The following is a 16,276-nucleotide window of genomic DNA, read 5'->3' on the forward strand; positions in this document are numbered from 1 at the left end:
CAACCACCGCCTCCTCTCCTCCAACATCCTCTCGTCCACCTTCTATGGCACCGCCGCCGCCTGGGAGAAACAAGTCCGCCGCTCCTCAACGCCACGTAGACCCAACGGCTTCTCCGTACTCGTCACTGGCACCGGAGGCTTCGTCGGAACTCACTGCTCGTAGACCCATGATTTCGGGCAAAGAATATAGAGAGAAATGGAGATGATTGGTCCGGCATGATTTCAGGAAATCGTCGACGATGGTAACACCCAATGGGTGGTTTCATGAGTGGCGGCACCGGTGGTTTCAGGTTGTGATGGTGGTTGTACAATTATGGATTTGGAGACGGGGAGTTTGGTGGGTGTGATGCTAAACGACGGTGAAGGTGTGGTGGTGATAGGTGGGGGCTGGTGGTGGTAGCAGGTGGGGATGGTGGCGGTGGTGGCTGCCGGAGATTGGTAGAGGAGGAGGAGGAAGAAGAAGAAGAAGAAGAATTAATTAAATATATATTTTTAGTTTTTTTATTGTTTTTCTTTATTCATTAAAACATTTTTTTAATTTAATAGTTAAAATGACTAATTTGCCCTCATGTGCAAGGCACATGACCTGACTTAACGAGAATTTTTAACTGGGTTAGGCGAAAAGGACAAACGCTGAAGGATTTTGAAACGTAAAGGACAAAAAAGATCAATTTTGAAGATCAGGGACAACGAGTGAAATTTGGGTGAAAGATAAAGGACAATTTCTGTAATTCTATCTTTATTTATCTAAAATTAACTAATTAATATATAATAATATATTAGTTTGATTCAAGTTTTATTAGTTTGTCTAAAAATTTTATAGTTTTATTAGTTTGATTCAAGTTTTCAAAATACTAAAAGTTTGTTTGCATGTTCATTATGTCTCACTTCAATCTTATTTCTCCTAAAAATTTACAAACATATTATACGTTTGTCTAAAATATACTAATTTGTTTACAAAATATATTATTTACAGCCTTCAAACTTGTTTCTTATGGAAAAGTTAAATAAAATGAAAAAGAAATAAATAATGCTCGAAATCGCTCGATGTTCAATTGAAAAATGCTCCATTCGATTTTTGGCTCGTTTCGTTTTTCGCTCGGTTCGTATTTCAGCCATTTGGTTCGGTTTGGTTGTAAACGAGCCAAGCAATGAGCAAGCCTTCGCTCGGTTCGGCTCGGCTCGTGAACAGCCCTAACCGCTGTACTGAAGCTATTGTGGTTGAACTCTGCTAACCGGCTAGTGAAGTGGCTCCAGGAATGGGCAGCGACATGGGCTTTTGACCCACCATGAGATACTGATACTGCTTTCATTTCAATCACACAGTCTGGCTAAAAAGTATGCTTGGAAACCAATTCCCAAAACATATATTTCTTTCGCTTGATCTTGGAAACCAATTGGTTTTAATCAAAACAGCAACATATTCACTATCAGCCTTATAACATATTACAATAAATTTTTATTAGGAGATGCATAGGTGTCGTGAGTTGTATCATTATGGATGTCACCTCTTAAATCTATGACAATTGCATAACCTTTAATAATTTCAAAGCAACAAACCAAAAATAAAAGAAAACAATATGCTACATGTAACCTGCCAGAGGTTGAGAGGGGGTTGCCAGGGCTCGATCCCGCATCACCCAGGTGCTCGGTTTTTGTGTTTAATCCCTGGTTCATTATTTATTGACAATAATTAAATAATGCAAATTCTCATTATGTTTTTTTTTTATCATGTCACCTTTTGAAAATGTATGATAATTAAATCAGTATTACTCGAGTGCCGCATATGAAAGTATGACATGAAAACAAGCGTTGGCCATTGGGTACTGTATAATGCATCAAAAAACTACTAGTGTCAAGAGAGACACTGATGTGATATATGTGACTTCATCCACGGATTAAAGTAACTACCTGCCTTATGTTTAAGCCATTTGAATTTAATACCCTAACAAGTAACCCTCATATATTTATAACCCTTTTTCTTTAAGTATCAAAGGTAATGATTAAAAGTAGTTGCTTTAATTTGTCGTTAAAAAGGAGTAATTGTTTTCTTAAGTATTTTGTGCTTAACAATGAAAACTTTAATTGAATCATAGTTACTTACCGTGGCCCGACCCCTCAAATCGTTATTCTTGTAGCAGTAAAAATGTATGTGAAAAATCTGCAACATCATTTTGGTTTGTAGTTACAAAAATAATAAATGTAATGCGATAACACATTAAAGAAACTATTTCAAACTCCTTTGAAAAAAAAAGTCATTAAATAGAGGCATGACAGTGGGCCGTTTCTCATGAGGGTAGAACGAAGATGATCGGGCAGGCCACTGACCTCTCAGTAATTCAAATGATTGTTAAAAATATATATATATATTTAAATAGAGGCATAGTGGCGAACTTTGCTTGTTGTTTTCATCTAGCTGTAGATTAACATATAAGCGATCATTGGTAACAGTAACATAGTTCAGGGCCGGCCCAAGGGTGGGGCTGGCCGGTTGGTCGATGGCCCGATCCGACACCCTGTTAGGCCTTAATTTTTTTTTAAATTATGAATTTTTATGAAAAACGATATGTATATTTAATGTTTAAAATAAATTACATAACAACTAGCTTGGCGTAGTGGCAAAGGGGTATAACTCCCAACCATATAGTTGTTGGTTCTAGTCTCATTTGAGAAATGCTTAAGCTTATTTTTATATAAAAATTTTTACACAACACATGTTTAAGTTTATTTTTATACAAAAGTTTTTACACAAACCAAATCATAACAAAGTAAAGCCAATGTAAAAATTAAATTGTTTAAACCCAACAAAATACTTATTTTACTCCTAAAATATGTTTCGCCTTCGACCCAAAATATTTTTTCAATTCTCGGAGCCGGCCCGACATAGTAAATAATGCTTTGGCACCCCTCTATGAATATTAACTTTGTTTTAAACCAAACGTTTTATAATCCTTTCACTTGTATCACTAAATTTAGCTAGTCATAATAAAATTTTAGAACACAGTTTACACTATTAAATGACTTTTATACTAAATTCTTTAATCTATAATAAAACTTTGTTATCATAGAATAAATATCCTATTTTATTTTTGCATTTTAGTTGTTTTTATTAAAACTAGTAGAATTCATTCACGCGTTACCTTGGAAAATTGGTATATTATAAAACATAAAAGTAATAAAAGTTACAAACTTAAAATTGTGGGTTAATTATAAATTAAGTTACCTTACAATAAGGTATCACTTCGGTACCGGTAGTGTAAAAAGACCAAAAATTTATCAAAATCGAATTGTGTCGAAACCAAAAACTATAAAACTTTACATTTACCGATGTTTAGAAGATATTTGTTTGGTTGGGTTCGATAAGATATTATGTGCATTACAAAATTATAAAAAGTTTATTTGCAATTGTTTGATTATAACCCTGGATATCGACATGTGTATTACATGGAACTGGAATTGATTCCACTGAAAATCATGTTTGGTTTGGGTTGCACGGATGGAATTTGAATTAAAATTCTTTCCTTCACTCATGGGGCAGTGACCGGTGTATGCGTCCTTAACATTCCAACGAAAGTTGAAAGTTTACCAACAAAACAAAGCATCATCAATTCCATTCTCTCTTCTTTCTTTCTTTTCTACTGCTGTGCGACTTCAATTCATTGACAAAAAACCATGCTTCCTCTTCATGACAGGTAAAATTAAGAATCTCACAATCATGGTTTTTTTTTCTTTATCAGGTGACTGACAACACGTGTTTTTCTTTAATGCTTTTCATCTCGTCGATCATTTTGAAAAAAGATAAAATTATCAAGATGGTAACAAACTCCAAGTTTTGGATTCAAAATCGAAATGACTGAAAAGCCAGATAGTCAATACAGTGGACAATTTTTGGTTTCGAAACCCAAATCTCTCTGTTCCATTGGTGTTCGATTTCGAATCGAAACACTCCTTAGAAACCATTTTATTTATCTTCAAAAAATAAAAAAAACAGGATTGTTTTGAGAAGCAAAGAGAGAAGGGTCATGTAGGAAAAAGAGGAGGGTAGTTTTGTAATTTGATTTTCTTAGCATTCCAATTCCTTTATTATTAACTAGCTTTAGAACTTGTGTCACACACGTGATGATCCAAATTATAAAATTACAAGTAAAGTAATTAATCATAAAATGTATATGAAAAAATGTATTAAATCTATGCTTGTATCTATAATATGAGTATATAAATTAATTTTATTTATATCACAAAATTATTTTTTTAAATGAACTTAATAAAAAAATTGCACGTACAGAAACGTACCCTAGACGCTTTTCTATTGAAAATTTCATTCTCGGTGTCATATATGTATAAATTGAAAGAATTTTAGTTATTAACCAAATTCGAGAATAAGACTTCTCATACAATAGTAGTTCTAACCACTTAACCTAAATACAGAATAAGTGTTGCCTTTATTGATATATTTATCAATTTACCACCCATCGAAGAAAATGAGAACATTAAATTGTAACGACGGGTGTTCTTCAAGAACTATGTTTTTCTAAGCTACACCATGAAAAAGATTTTGATAAGTTTCTAGGAGCTTCTCGAATTTGTCATAATGACAACATAAAAGTACCATGTTAACTCATTCAATTTTGTGAATATTTTGCTTCATTTGAGCATAGGTTTGCACAATGGCGAAGCTTTCTTAGGGCCCGGGGTGGCCCCGGCCCCCTTCAACTTTTTTACACACCAGTGTAAATTTATTCGTTTTCATCCGAAATTTTTTATATGTAGTGTAAATTTAGCCATTTTCGCCCGAAATTTTTTATACGTAGTGTAGAATTTAGCCTTTTTCCTGAGATTTTTTATATGTAGTGTAAAATTTAGCCTTTTTCGGCCAAATTTTTTTATACGTGGTGTAAATTTAGCCGTTTTCAGCCGAAAATTTGAGCACAGCCCCCTTCGTTTGTGAAATTTTGTATACATTTTGAGTCCCCCCCCCCCCCCCCCGGTGTCTTTGTCCAAGCTTCGCCATTGGTTTTGCATTACATGCTTCTTATACAACGTTCCGATCATCATTGAAAGAAAAGTTAATGTTTACACAGATATTTCAAATTTGATAAAATTTATAAACATTGATAAGTCTGGGGTGACATGACGAAAGTGTTCGCAATATTTTCTTAAATTTTAATAGTCGATGGAAAATAGTCAATTTGTCAAATCCCGAACCTTTTGATTATTTCTAAAAACGCCCTTGAAAATAATTTTGAAACCCGAATCATGTTTAAAATTCTAACTTTCATTCGTTTGACATTTTCAAGTCAACATTTTGAATTCGTAACAAATTTAATGAAAAATCTATTTGCATTCTCAAATTTTTAAAAATACTTAAATTTCCCATTTTTGACCTTTAAAAATTTTGATCTTAATATAGTTAACTTGTACCAAACAATCTATTTAGCAAATTTTGACTCATAAAAATCAAATTTGAGTTCCAAAAAAACCCAAAGCAATCCTTGATATAAAAAACTAAAAAATTAAATATTATGAACTTTGTTATGTCTGAAGTGATTGGTATATACTATCCTTACATTTTAACATATATATAGTTTACTAAATTAACCGAAAAATAAATGCATAGATTTAAACATAGATTTATAATTTATAAATTTTTATGACACTTTACAATAATAATAATAATAGATTAAGTTGATTGATTTTAAAAAAATAGATCGAGTTTTAAGCATATATTTATAATTTAATGATTAAAAACATTACTTTGTAAAATGAAAACATATTCGAGTTTTGTTTTCTTTACAATATTCTACAATATAAATAGTCCAATATGTTAATGATAACATTTGAAATTATATTCTTTTCAATCTTTGACAAGCATGGTTTGTTGTTGATTTTTGGATTTTTACCAGGTATTTTGTAATATATAGTAAAATAATATGTTAATATTTATTTTTATAAAAATATATAGATATAATATAAATATAGTATAAAAAGAAAGTGAATAATTATTGATCTATTATATATATTAGGTCAATTAAAATCTTAGTTTTAGAGGAAAAAAAATTGTGAAAATTAACCAAAAGATGACAAGTATCCACAATTATTTTACTTTGTTAGAATAGATAGATTTTACAAACCAAACACATGATAACTTTCCATAGAAATCCTACACATTGCAATTCCCTTTCTTGTCCATTAAAAACATTTCGAAAATCAAACGACCCCTTAATTTTGGAGTGATCTAATTCTTTCTTAGTTGGGGAGCTAGGATTAGTCTAAATTGGTGAGTTTGATTAGACTAAAATAATGAGAGTACAATTGTTTTTCTAATTTCCTTTGTAATAGTTGAGAACTTAATCAATAAGAGAGACTTGTTGGAGTGATTCGCCTTTTCTTCCAGAGTTTTTTGTTTCAATCTACAAAATTTTCATCAACCATGTATCTTTTCGCACTAAATCTTGCTTCTAAATCTAGGTGATTTTTCATAGACCGTACTCGATAAGCGTTAAAAAAATTTGACCCAATGGTGAGAAAAAAAATTGGGCCTTAAGTAAAAAGGTTCGTGGGTTTAAACAATTGAATTTTTAAATGGTCTTATTGGATTATGATTTGGGTTGTGCAAAAAAAATGTATAAAAATAGGCTTAAATGAAATGGGTAATTGAGTTTAAACATTAATAATATATTCAGTCTCATGAATGGTTAGATTTTTGTTATTGTTCAATCACGTACATGATTTCATCTAATTGGTTTGCGATATGATTTGTTGTAATTTTCAGGATTACAAACATAACTCAACAGGTAATTTATCGATCTATTTATATATTTGTATTGGTATGTTTATAAATGAATGGTTAGGTTCAAATAAGAAGTTTGATTTTCCTAAGAAGGCTAGGAAGGAATGTATGTTTGTCTAACACTTTTATATCAAAACCCACCTACTTTAATCTTAAAACCCACTTACATAAAACTCACTTACATCTTCACTCATCTCCTACAACCACCACCACTCCACCGCCCACCGCCACCACAACTATCACCCACCGCCACCACCTCGCCAGAAAAAACACAATGGAAAACAATATGAAAAACACAATGGAAAAAAACACAATGATAAAAACACAATAAAAAACACAATTGTATGACACAATGTAAAAAACACAATGAAAAATACTATTGTATAACACAATTTTGGTAAAACACAATATGTAAAAAACCCACTAATTTTTTTTAATTTTTATATAACAATATGGTACTCATATAAAATATAAAAAGACACTCGTTATTATGGTGAATTTGTTTTTCAATAAAAACGTCGTAAAAAAAGTTATGGACGTTTTAAAATGATGGGGGAATTTGGCATGTGCCTTGCATGTAAAGAGAGAAAGTCAATAAATGTGTTATTTCTTTTATGTCATTTCCTTTGTGTTCACACTTGATTTCCCTCTAAACTAATATCAACCCTCCATATTCAAAATCAATGGACAAGATTACTTTTTATCCTTCATACAAAAACTATACTTCCTATTATAACCTAACCCTCGATATATATATGTATATATATATATATGGGGTGGGTTCTAGTGAAAACTCCTCTTAAAGAGAAAACTTAAAAACTCCTAAAAACTTCTAAAAAACTATTTTTAAAAAAAAATTTTGACGTTTCTTTTTTTTCCATTATTCTTATATGTTGTTATTGGTTCAAAAAAAAAAACTTGTCGGTATAGTGCGCATGTGTAATAGTGTGCATTGCATATATGCAAAAGTGTTTGTATTGCATAGAATACAACACTATTGCACATATTTGATACACACTATTGTATATATGCAATATAAGACTAATACACACATCGAATACACATTAGTACGTATGTGTAATACAACATAAACCACATGTGCACCACATCGACTTTATTTTTTTCCATATAATACAACACTACTACATATACAATACACAAATATTGAATATATGCAATAAAACACTATTAAACTAAAAAATACATAGTAATACACATGTGTAATACAACGGTATCGCACAACGTATGTGCATTACAGCGGTTTTTTTTTAGTTTTTTTTTTTGTTTTTTATATTTTTTTTATATTTTTCGAGTGAAATATAAGAAAATATAAGAATAATGGCTAAAACAGAATTTTTGAAAATATTTTTTTATTTTTAATTAAAAATAATTCTTTAGGAGTTTTTTAGTTTTCTCTCTAAAGATGAGTTTTCTCTTGATCTTTTCCCTATATATATATATATATTGATACTGCAATCGAGCAGAGTTGCCCGTGAGTTACTCGTAACGGGTCAATAAAATGCTCAAAGCAAGCCGAGTCGAACCTTATTGAGCCCGAGTCTCAAATAAAGCTTGTTTAGTCATCGAACCTTAGCTCGAGCCTCGTAAATTTTGAAGTTTTAACTCTTTTGGACTTCTTTGTAGTAAATCTCACTGCATAGCCAAGCTCAAGCCAATCCTTGGCTCGTTTAAAGTACTGCACTGAGTTCGTTTATGGTTTTTCTCAATATAAAAAATAGTGAAAATGTATATAAATTAATTGATAAATAAATAATAAATGAGCTAAGGTTGAGGTCGAAGAAATGACTCACAAGCTAAGCTCAAGCTTTAGAAAAAAAGCTCAAAACAAAATGAGCTCAGGCTCGGCTCATTTAGCTCAGGCTCTGCTCATTTACACCCCCACTAATCAGAGTGGAAGTAGGCTCATCTATATCTACATTCCGAAATCAGATTGGAAGTAGGTTGAACTCAAGTAGAAATGGCGCGGCTAAAGACATCAAATTTGGAGCGGATGCTAGGGCTTTGATGCTTGAAGGTGTTGAAGAGCTTGCTGATGCCGTTAGGGTAACTATGGGTCCAAAGGTACTAATTTATAACATATGATTAATATATATTTGTTCAACCGGTACACACCACCACTAATTGTAGTTCTAATCGATCATTTTACATTGATTACTGAAAATATGTACTGTTTATCACCTGATCGATGTAGTTAAGTAGTTTTGAGGTTGAATATTATTTTAAATGTTGGAGGGAGTATGCTAATTAGTCATGGAATAATGTTATAGGGGCGTAATGTGGTGATTGAACAAAGTTGTGGAGCCCCGAAAGCAACAAAAGATGGTTTAACTGTTGCAGAAAGCATTGAGTTTGATGATAAAGTCAAGAATGCTGGTGCAAGTCTTGTGAAACAAGTTGCTAATGCTACAAACGATGTTGCTGGTGATGGTAGATGAATTCATGCATGCTTTATTATTAATTTTAGTAAATATAACAAATCTCTTAATGTGACAACCGTTTTTATGCATGGTTTGTGTTTCAGGTAGTACTTGTGCAACAGTCCTTACAAGTGCAATATTCTCAGAAGGGTGCAGATCGGTTGCAGCTGGTGTCAATGCAATGGACCTCACACGAGGTATTTCCATGGCGGTTGATGCAGTTTTAACAAACTTGAGTAGTGGGGCCCACGTGATAAGCACATCTGAGGAAATCACACAGGTTGGTGATTTGGCATGTTAAATTTTGAATATGCCCTTTTAAGATCAAGATTTCTTAATATATTGAGTTAATTGCACGGATGCTTCCTATTTGTTCCCTGCTTTTCTAAAATTACAAGTATGATCCCCAACTATTTTCAGACGTAATATCGATGCTTGTAGGAGTGTTGGTGGCCGGAGGGTGAAGGAGGTTAAAGATAAAGTTGGTGATAGGTCTCATGGGTCTTTCATTATTTGAACTTTTGTTTTTAATATAAATAAATGGGTCCAACTTAGATTTTTTATTTTTATGTTTTATATATTTATTTTTTTAAAAGTAGGGGTAAAAGAGATATTTCATTCACGCTTAAAGTGAAAAAACTTACTACCAATCTACCATTTATATTAAGGAGGGAGCACAAGTGTCCCACTTTAAACTATTGATGGGCATAATTGTAAATTTAAAAATGTGAGGAGGAAAAATCTAGTGAGCATCCGTTTAATTAACTCACGATCTTATTTACCATTTCAAACGCTGGAAATATCATATTTTCCGTTAAAAACATTAGACAATTCTCATCTATGTCTCTTATCTCCATCTATATAATTTAACCAATAACATCTTTTTTCTTTAAACTTTGTGTCTTTTAAAAATCTTACACGTATGATTCTCAATCTCTGTCTTACTCAAAAACACTTATTTTATTATTTTTTTTCTCGATTTATACCCTCTAAATATAATGAATGGTAGATTTAATACGAAAAACGCCTTTGATGGGTAACTAAATATAATATAAGTAACAGGTGATGACAGTTTTTGCAAACGGAGACAGTGAGATAGGTGGACTAATAGCCACAGCTATGAAGCAAGTTGGGAATGAGGGTGCCATCACAATTCAAGTAAGCTACATTTAGTTACTCTTTAATCTTCATTATTAGGAATTTAAATTGTTTAATATAACATTAGGTAATTTACTTAATTAATGCTTGGGCAAATTTTGTATTATGAACTAATGTAGGAGGGAAAAACCTTGTATAATGAACTAGACATTGTCAACGGAATGAACTTGGACAGAGGCTACATATCTCCACATTTCATTACAAACCAAAAAAATAAAAAATGTGCAAGTTCATGTGATAATTACTTTGTTAGAATATAAGTATACAGGTTGTGTTATATCATTACCTATTCAAACGCATAATATATTCATTGATGTTACACAGGAACTAGACAACCCTCTTGTTCTAATTTGCGGGAAGAAGATTTCATACGTTAGCTCGGTTAAAAAAGTGTCAGAGTTGGCACTACAGGTAGTATGACTATTTTCCACAAATGTGCTTAACTAATTCATTAATTCTTTGTGTTTATTTACCTAAAATTGTTTTATGAATCTTTTTCAGAATCAAAGACCCATGTTAATTATCGCTCGAGATGTGGAGAATGTTGCATTGGCTGCCTTAATCGCTAACAGGCTTAATGACGGAATTCAGGTTTTCATTACTTTCAAAACGTACACTTATCTCTAGATTCATGAATAACTATTGTTCTTAGTTTTAGGCTACTGACTCTTATAGGTGTGTGCTATAAAAGCACCTGGTTTTGGTGAGAATATGGAGGCAAACTTGGAAGATCTTGCCATTCTTACTGGTGGTCAGGTGAGTTTTAACTTTTAGTGTTGTATAAATGGATCAAAATCGGGTCATTTAATTTTAGGTAAACGGGACGTGTGATAGATTATTTATGATGTGCATCGCTTTTGCCTGCAGCTTATAACTGACGGTATAAATCTTGACGATCTGACGCTAGACATGCTTGGCTCTTGTAAAATGGTTTGTTGCGCAGCAATTCAAGCGTTACTTTTAAGAGTGGCCGGTAACTAACTAATGTCGTTAATGTTCTAGGTCACTGTATCCAAAGATGATACTGTTGTGATTGATGGTGCTGGTGACATGGGGTCTATACAAGCACGAATTGCACAAGTTCAGTTTCATGAAAACGAATTTTTATAATATGTTTTAAACAAAATTAAATATATTAAGTGTTGGTGTTTGACAGATAAGTTCAGCAATTGAGTCTAGCACGTCTGATTATGAAAAGGAGATATTACAAGAAAGGTTAGCCAAGTTGGCTGGTGGTGTTGCTGTACTCAAGGTCTTGCCAATTTCAATTAATATTTACTTTATGGTAAAAAGGCCCTCTGTTTATGTTTAAATGATGATTTAAAAAACAAAATCAGATTGGAGGAGTTAGTGACACTGAAGTTAGTGAAAAGAAAGAAAGAGTTACGGACGCTTTAAACGCAACAAAGGCGGCCATCGAAGAAGGAATCATTCCAGGTAAACTGGTTAACATTTGCTGGCTTGATTAATTATTAAAAAATTAATATGAATAAAATAATTCTATTTTTACGCAGGTGGTGGTGTTGCACTTCTGTATGCATCTAGAGATTTGGATAAGCTGGAAACAACTAATGATGATCAGAAAGCAGGCGTTCTGATTATTCAAAATGCACTTAAGGTCACCCATCAACATTTTTTCGCCTCTTTCACACCGTTGTTAACATGGTTGTATGATAAATAAGATAATAAAGTCGCTTGTTTTAACTCTACTGTTTGCAGATGCCAGTTCAAACAATTGCTTCTAATGCTGGAGTTCAGGGTTCGGATGTGGTTGATAGGCTTTTAGAGCAAGATGACCCTAATCTTGGTTATAATGCAGCTACAGGTTTGATCACATTTTTATCTTTTTTAATTTTGAATTATCGTTAGTAATTAATTCTTTTGGACCGAAGAAATGTTTATATACTCCCTTGGTTGGATATGCAGGTGAATATGTGGATATGATGGAAAATGGAATCATTGACCCATTGAAAGTGATTAGAACAGCCTTAGTTGGTGCAGCAAGGTTAGTTAGTTAAACTAACCATAGTTGGATTGGGTTTGGTCGGGTTTGTTAATAATGTATGTAATTATTAACTCACTTTCATATTTGTGTGTAGTGTCTTCTTTGATGGCCACCACTGAAGCTATTGTGGTTGAACTCCGCCAACCGGCTAGTTAAGTGGCTCCAGGAATGGGCGGCAGCATGGACTTTTGAGCCACCCTGAGAAACTAATACTACTTTAATTTCAATCACATAGTCTGGCTAAGAAGTATGCTTGGAAACCAATTCGCAAAACATCTATTTATTATGCTTGATCTTGTTCCTTGGCGCATACAATACAATTATAAATATTTCTGAATAAATAAAACCATCTTCTCTTTTAGTTTTATTACAAGTTATGTTTTAATGTTTTGCATCGACCTTAATTATTTGAAACAACATTAATTGGTATGCAATGAAATGCTGTGTTTATGTATGTGGCTTCTTACACTCACCCTAGTCTCTTTTTCACATCTCGATGGTTTCTTGCAATTGACCATCTATCACCATTTTTGTTAGTACCTAACAATAAAATCTAGTTTTCAAAAGTGTAAATATTATTTGATTTGGAATCCACTTAAGATATTAGGCCACAAATAGAAGGTTGCAATGATATGGGTCATATAAATGTGGTTTTATGGTAAGAACAAATATATTCTAAAACCTTAAATTATGAACATCCGAAAAAATCAGTTTTCTTTTCTTTTAAAGTTCTGATGTCGAACAAACCAAAAGCCCATGTTGGTGTAAGGGGCGGATCTACGGTTTGACTACGGGGTCGACCGTACCCTGTGAGAAAAAAAGAATTAGTGTTATATATACGCAAAAATCCTGACCGACCCCTGTTAATTTTGACACCGACCCCTGTAAAATATTGAGAAAAGATAGAATGGACAAAGATAAATAATGCCGGGAAATTTTCCGGTGATATTTGGAGTTGCAGCGGGAACATAATGAGATATTAGAGCGTTCTCATTCCCTCCACCATCCATATCTCTAAAATTACATTAAAACTTACTACATTTCTCTCTTCTTTTCAATTAAATAATACTTTTTATACACTTATTATTACGTTTTTCTCTCTCCTTCACTCACAACCACTTTCAAAAAATATAAAAAAATTTATAGGATGCTACAGAAACTTTTCAAATATATAGAAAAATCACTACACTTTCTCTCTGATTTACTCACAACACTCTAAACCACTCTTTAAATTATAAAAACTTTCCTCTCATATTTTGATGGATAGATTGAAAATGATCTTTGGGGAGAAAAGTTTGATACAAAAGTGATATTTTATTAGTGTACCTTATTTGTCTATAGCGACTCCGAACACTTTTCTTTTCCCCTTATCTTTTCCATTTTTTTTGTTTTCAACAATAACACATAAATGGTAAATAATTTAAATAAACTAGGTATTTATTTTCGTTTTAACATAGTTATTATCGCATACCTTTTTTAGTTTTTCTTGAATTAATTAGTTTTTTCTCTTTTTTTGTTATTGTTTTATTTTTTTCATTTTACACAAAAATATTATACATACATACATATATATATATATATACCTATATCCTAATAAAGTAAAATAAATGTGGACACTTGTCATGTTTTGGTTAATTCTTATAATTTTTTTCTCTCCAAAACTAATGTATCCTAATATATATAATAAATCAATAATGATTCACTTTCCTTTTACACTATATTTATATAATATCTATATATTTTTATAAATATGAATATTAACATATTATTTTACAATATATTTCAAAATACTTAGTGAATTTTAAAAATCAACAACAAATCATGTTTCTCAAATAAAAATTGTTTCGGGTTTTTTGTGAAACTTAAATTTGATTTTATGGGTCAAAAGTTGTTAAATAGATTGCTTGGTACAAGTTAACTGCATTTAGGTTAAAATTTGTAAAGGGTTAAAAATGAAAATTTTGAATATTTTTAAAAGTTTAAGAATGCAAAATAGATTTTATCGTCAAATTTGTTATGTGTTCAAAGTGTTGACTTTAAAATGTCAAAAGTATGAAAGTTAGAAGTTTAAACATGATTCGGGTTTCAAATTTATTTTTAAGGGCATTTTTTGAAATAATAAAAAAGGTTCGGGATTTGGCAAACTGACTATTTTTCCCTCAATTATTAAAATATAAGAAAAGATTGCGAACACTTTCGACGTGCCACCTCCATGCCTATCAATTCTTGTAATTTTTATCAAATTTGAAATATTTATGTCAACATTAATTTTTCCTTCAATGGTGATCAGAACGTTGTATGGGAAGCATGTCATGCAAAACTATGCTCAAATGAATATTCACAAAATTGAATGGGTTAACATGTTATTTTTTTATGTTGTCATTATGACAAAGTCGAGAACCCTCTGAAACTTATCAAAATCTTTTTCATGGTGTAGCTCAGAAAAACATAGCTTTTGAAGAACATCTATTGTTACAATTTAATGTTCTAGTTTTCTTAGATGGGTGGTAAATTGATAAATATATCAATAAAGGTAACTCCTTTTGTATTTAGGCTGAATGGTTAGAACTACTATCGTATGATAAGTTTATTTCTGAAATTGGTTAATAACCAAAAGTCTTTCAATTATACATATATGGCACCGAGAATGAATTTTTCAATAGAAAGAAGCATTACCGGGTACGTTTTTGCACGAGCATTTTTTTATTAAGTTCATTTAAAAAAATCATTTTGTGATATAAATAAAATCAATTTATGTACACATTGTATAGATATAAGCATAGATGTAATACATTTTTTTATATACGCTATGTAATTATTTTTTTATTTATAATTTTATAATTTGAATTATCCCGTGTGTGACACGGGCTCTAAAACCAGTATATCTATAGTATATAATAAATAAATCTTTCTAAATGTCACATGGCATCACCAAAGTGTTTCTTACAAATTTTCCCTCATCTCTCTCATATTAAATGCATTCTTTCTTATTAATAGTTTTGCATTTAATTTTTTTTCTTTTTAATCTTTTGTTTTCTCTTTTTAATAATTCTTTCCTGACTTAAAAAATTAAATACCAACATAAATATGTTATTTTGTTTATCTAAATATATTGTATTAGTTATTAATATTAGGTTTTATAAGTAATCAATTTTCACATTGATTGTGAAATTGTAAAAATTAAGGTTTTAAATATACTATATTAGTTAATTAATATTAAGGTTTTATTTTTATAAGAAATGATATTATTGGATGAAGAGACAGGATTAACTTAAATTTAAAATTTCAATAAACTTTTACTTATTAAATATATGTGATTATTAATTAAATTATAAGGTTTTTTCTTTCAAACTCTTAAAAGACAAATTCACTATTGATGTATTCTCAGTTGTTTATGTTAATTTAAACGAGCGGGTTTCTTTAACGTACAAACATGGTTCAGATTAAAACAGTTTATGATTAGAATGAGTTTTGGCACACGGGTTGGTTTAAAAAAGTAGCCATTTACAAATTCTTTTTTTAGTTGACCATTTAGAGTATGTTTGGGATTGAGTTTGAAAAATGCTTATTGGCTTATTAATGTTTTCAAAAAGCCAATAAGCTAAAATATGTTTGGTAATCACGAAAATCTTTTTTATTTTAGTTTTTTGAAAGGGCTAAAAAGCAGTTTTCTAAAAGCTCCAAATCCTAGCTTTTCAAAATGTCTTTTTGAAAAAACAAATAAGTCAATAAACATTTTTCAAACTCAATCCCAAACATGCTCTTAATCAACCTATCATTTATGTTAAGTTTATCATCTTAAAAATCCACAAAAAATATAAATACTAGACTACATGTTTTTTAACACAAATGTTAGACATTAGCATGATGTTAATCAAATGACAA

The 16,276-nt window shown here is 31.2% G+C and overlaps 1 protein-coding gene across 1 annotated transcript; it reads left to right on the forward strand.

Moving 5' to 3' along the window:
- The first annotated feature begins 313 nt into the window (after positions 1–313).
- On the forward strand, positions 314–12,510 carry LOC143539807 (chaperonin CPN60-2, mitochondrial-like). Its single transcript, XM_077033015.1, has 17 exons — positions 314–373; positions 8,741–8,872; positions 9,079–9,238; positions 9,333–9,508; positions 10,291–10,386; positions 10,506–10,610; positions 10,711–10,797; positions 10,888–10,977; positions 11,062–11,142; positions 11,254–11,316; positions 11,389–11,466; positions 11,543–11,638; positions 11,724–11,823; positions 11,901–12,004; positions 12,106–12,211; positions 12,313–12,391; positions 12,486–12,510. Exons 1-17 carry the CDS (start codon positions 314–316, stop codon positions 12,508–12,510), a joined length of 1,638 nt encoding a protein of 545 aa, XP_076889130.1.
- Positions 12,511–16,276: the final 3,766 nt, after the last annotated feature.

This window comes from Bidens hawaiensis, unplaced genomic scaffold (genome assembly GCF_021521415.1).
Source record: "Bidens hawaiensis isolate Kalapana, Puna unplaced genomic scaffold, B.hawaiensis_p1.1 tig00012057_1, whole genome shotgun sequence".
In the NCBI taxonomy this organism is placed as follows: domain Eukaryota; kingdom Viridiplantae; phylum Streptophyta; class Magnoliopsida; order Asterales; family Asteraceae; genus Bidens; species Bidens hawaiensis.

Bases quoted from the DNA above. Each gene is read 5' to 3' on its own strand.
- LOC143539807 (XM_077033015.1), top strand. From the start codon at position 314: ATGGATTTGGAGACGGGGAGTTTGGTGGGTGTGATGCTAAACGACGGT. The intron at 374-8,740 runs GTGATAGGTGGG...TTCCGAAATCAG, and splicing joins ACGACGGTGAAGGTGTGGTG to ATTGGAAGTAGGTTGAACTC. The intron at 11,317-11,388 runs GTTTGTTGCGCA...TTAATGTTCTAG, and splicing joins TGCTTGGCTCTTGTAAAATG to GTCACTGTATCCAAAGATGA.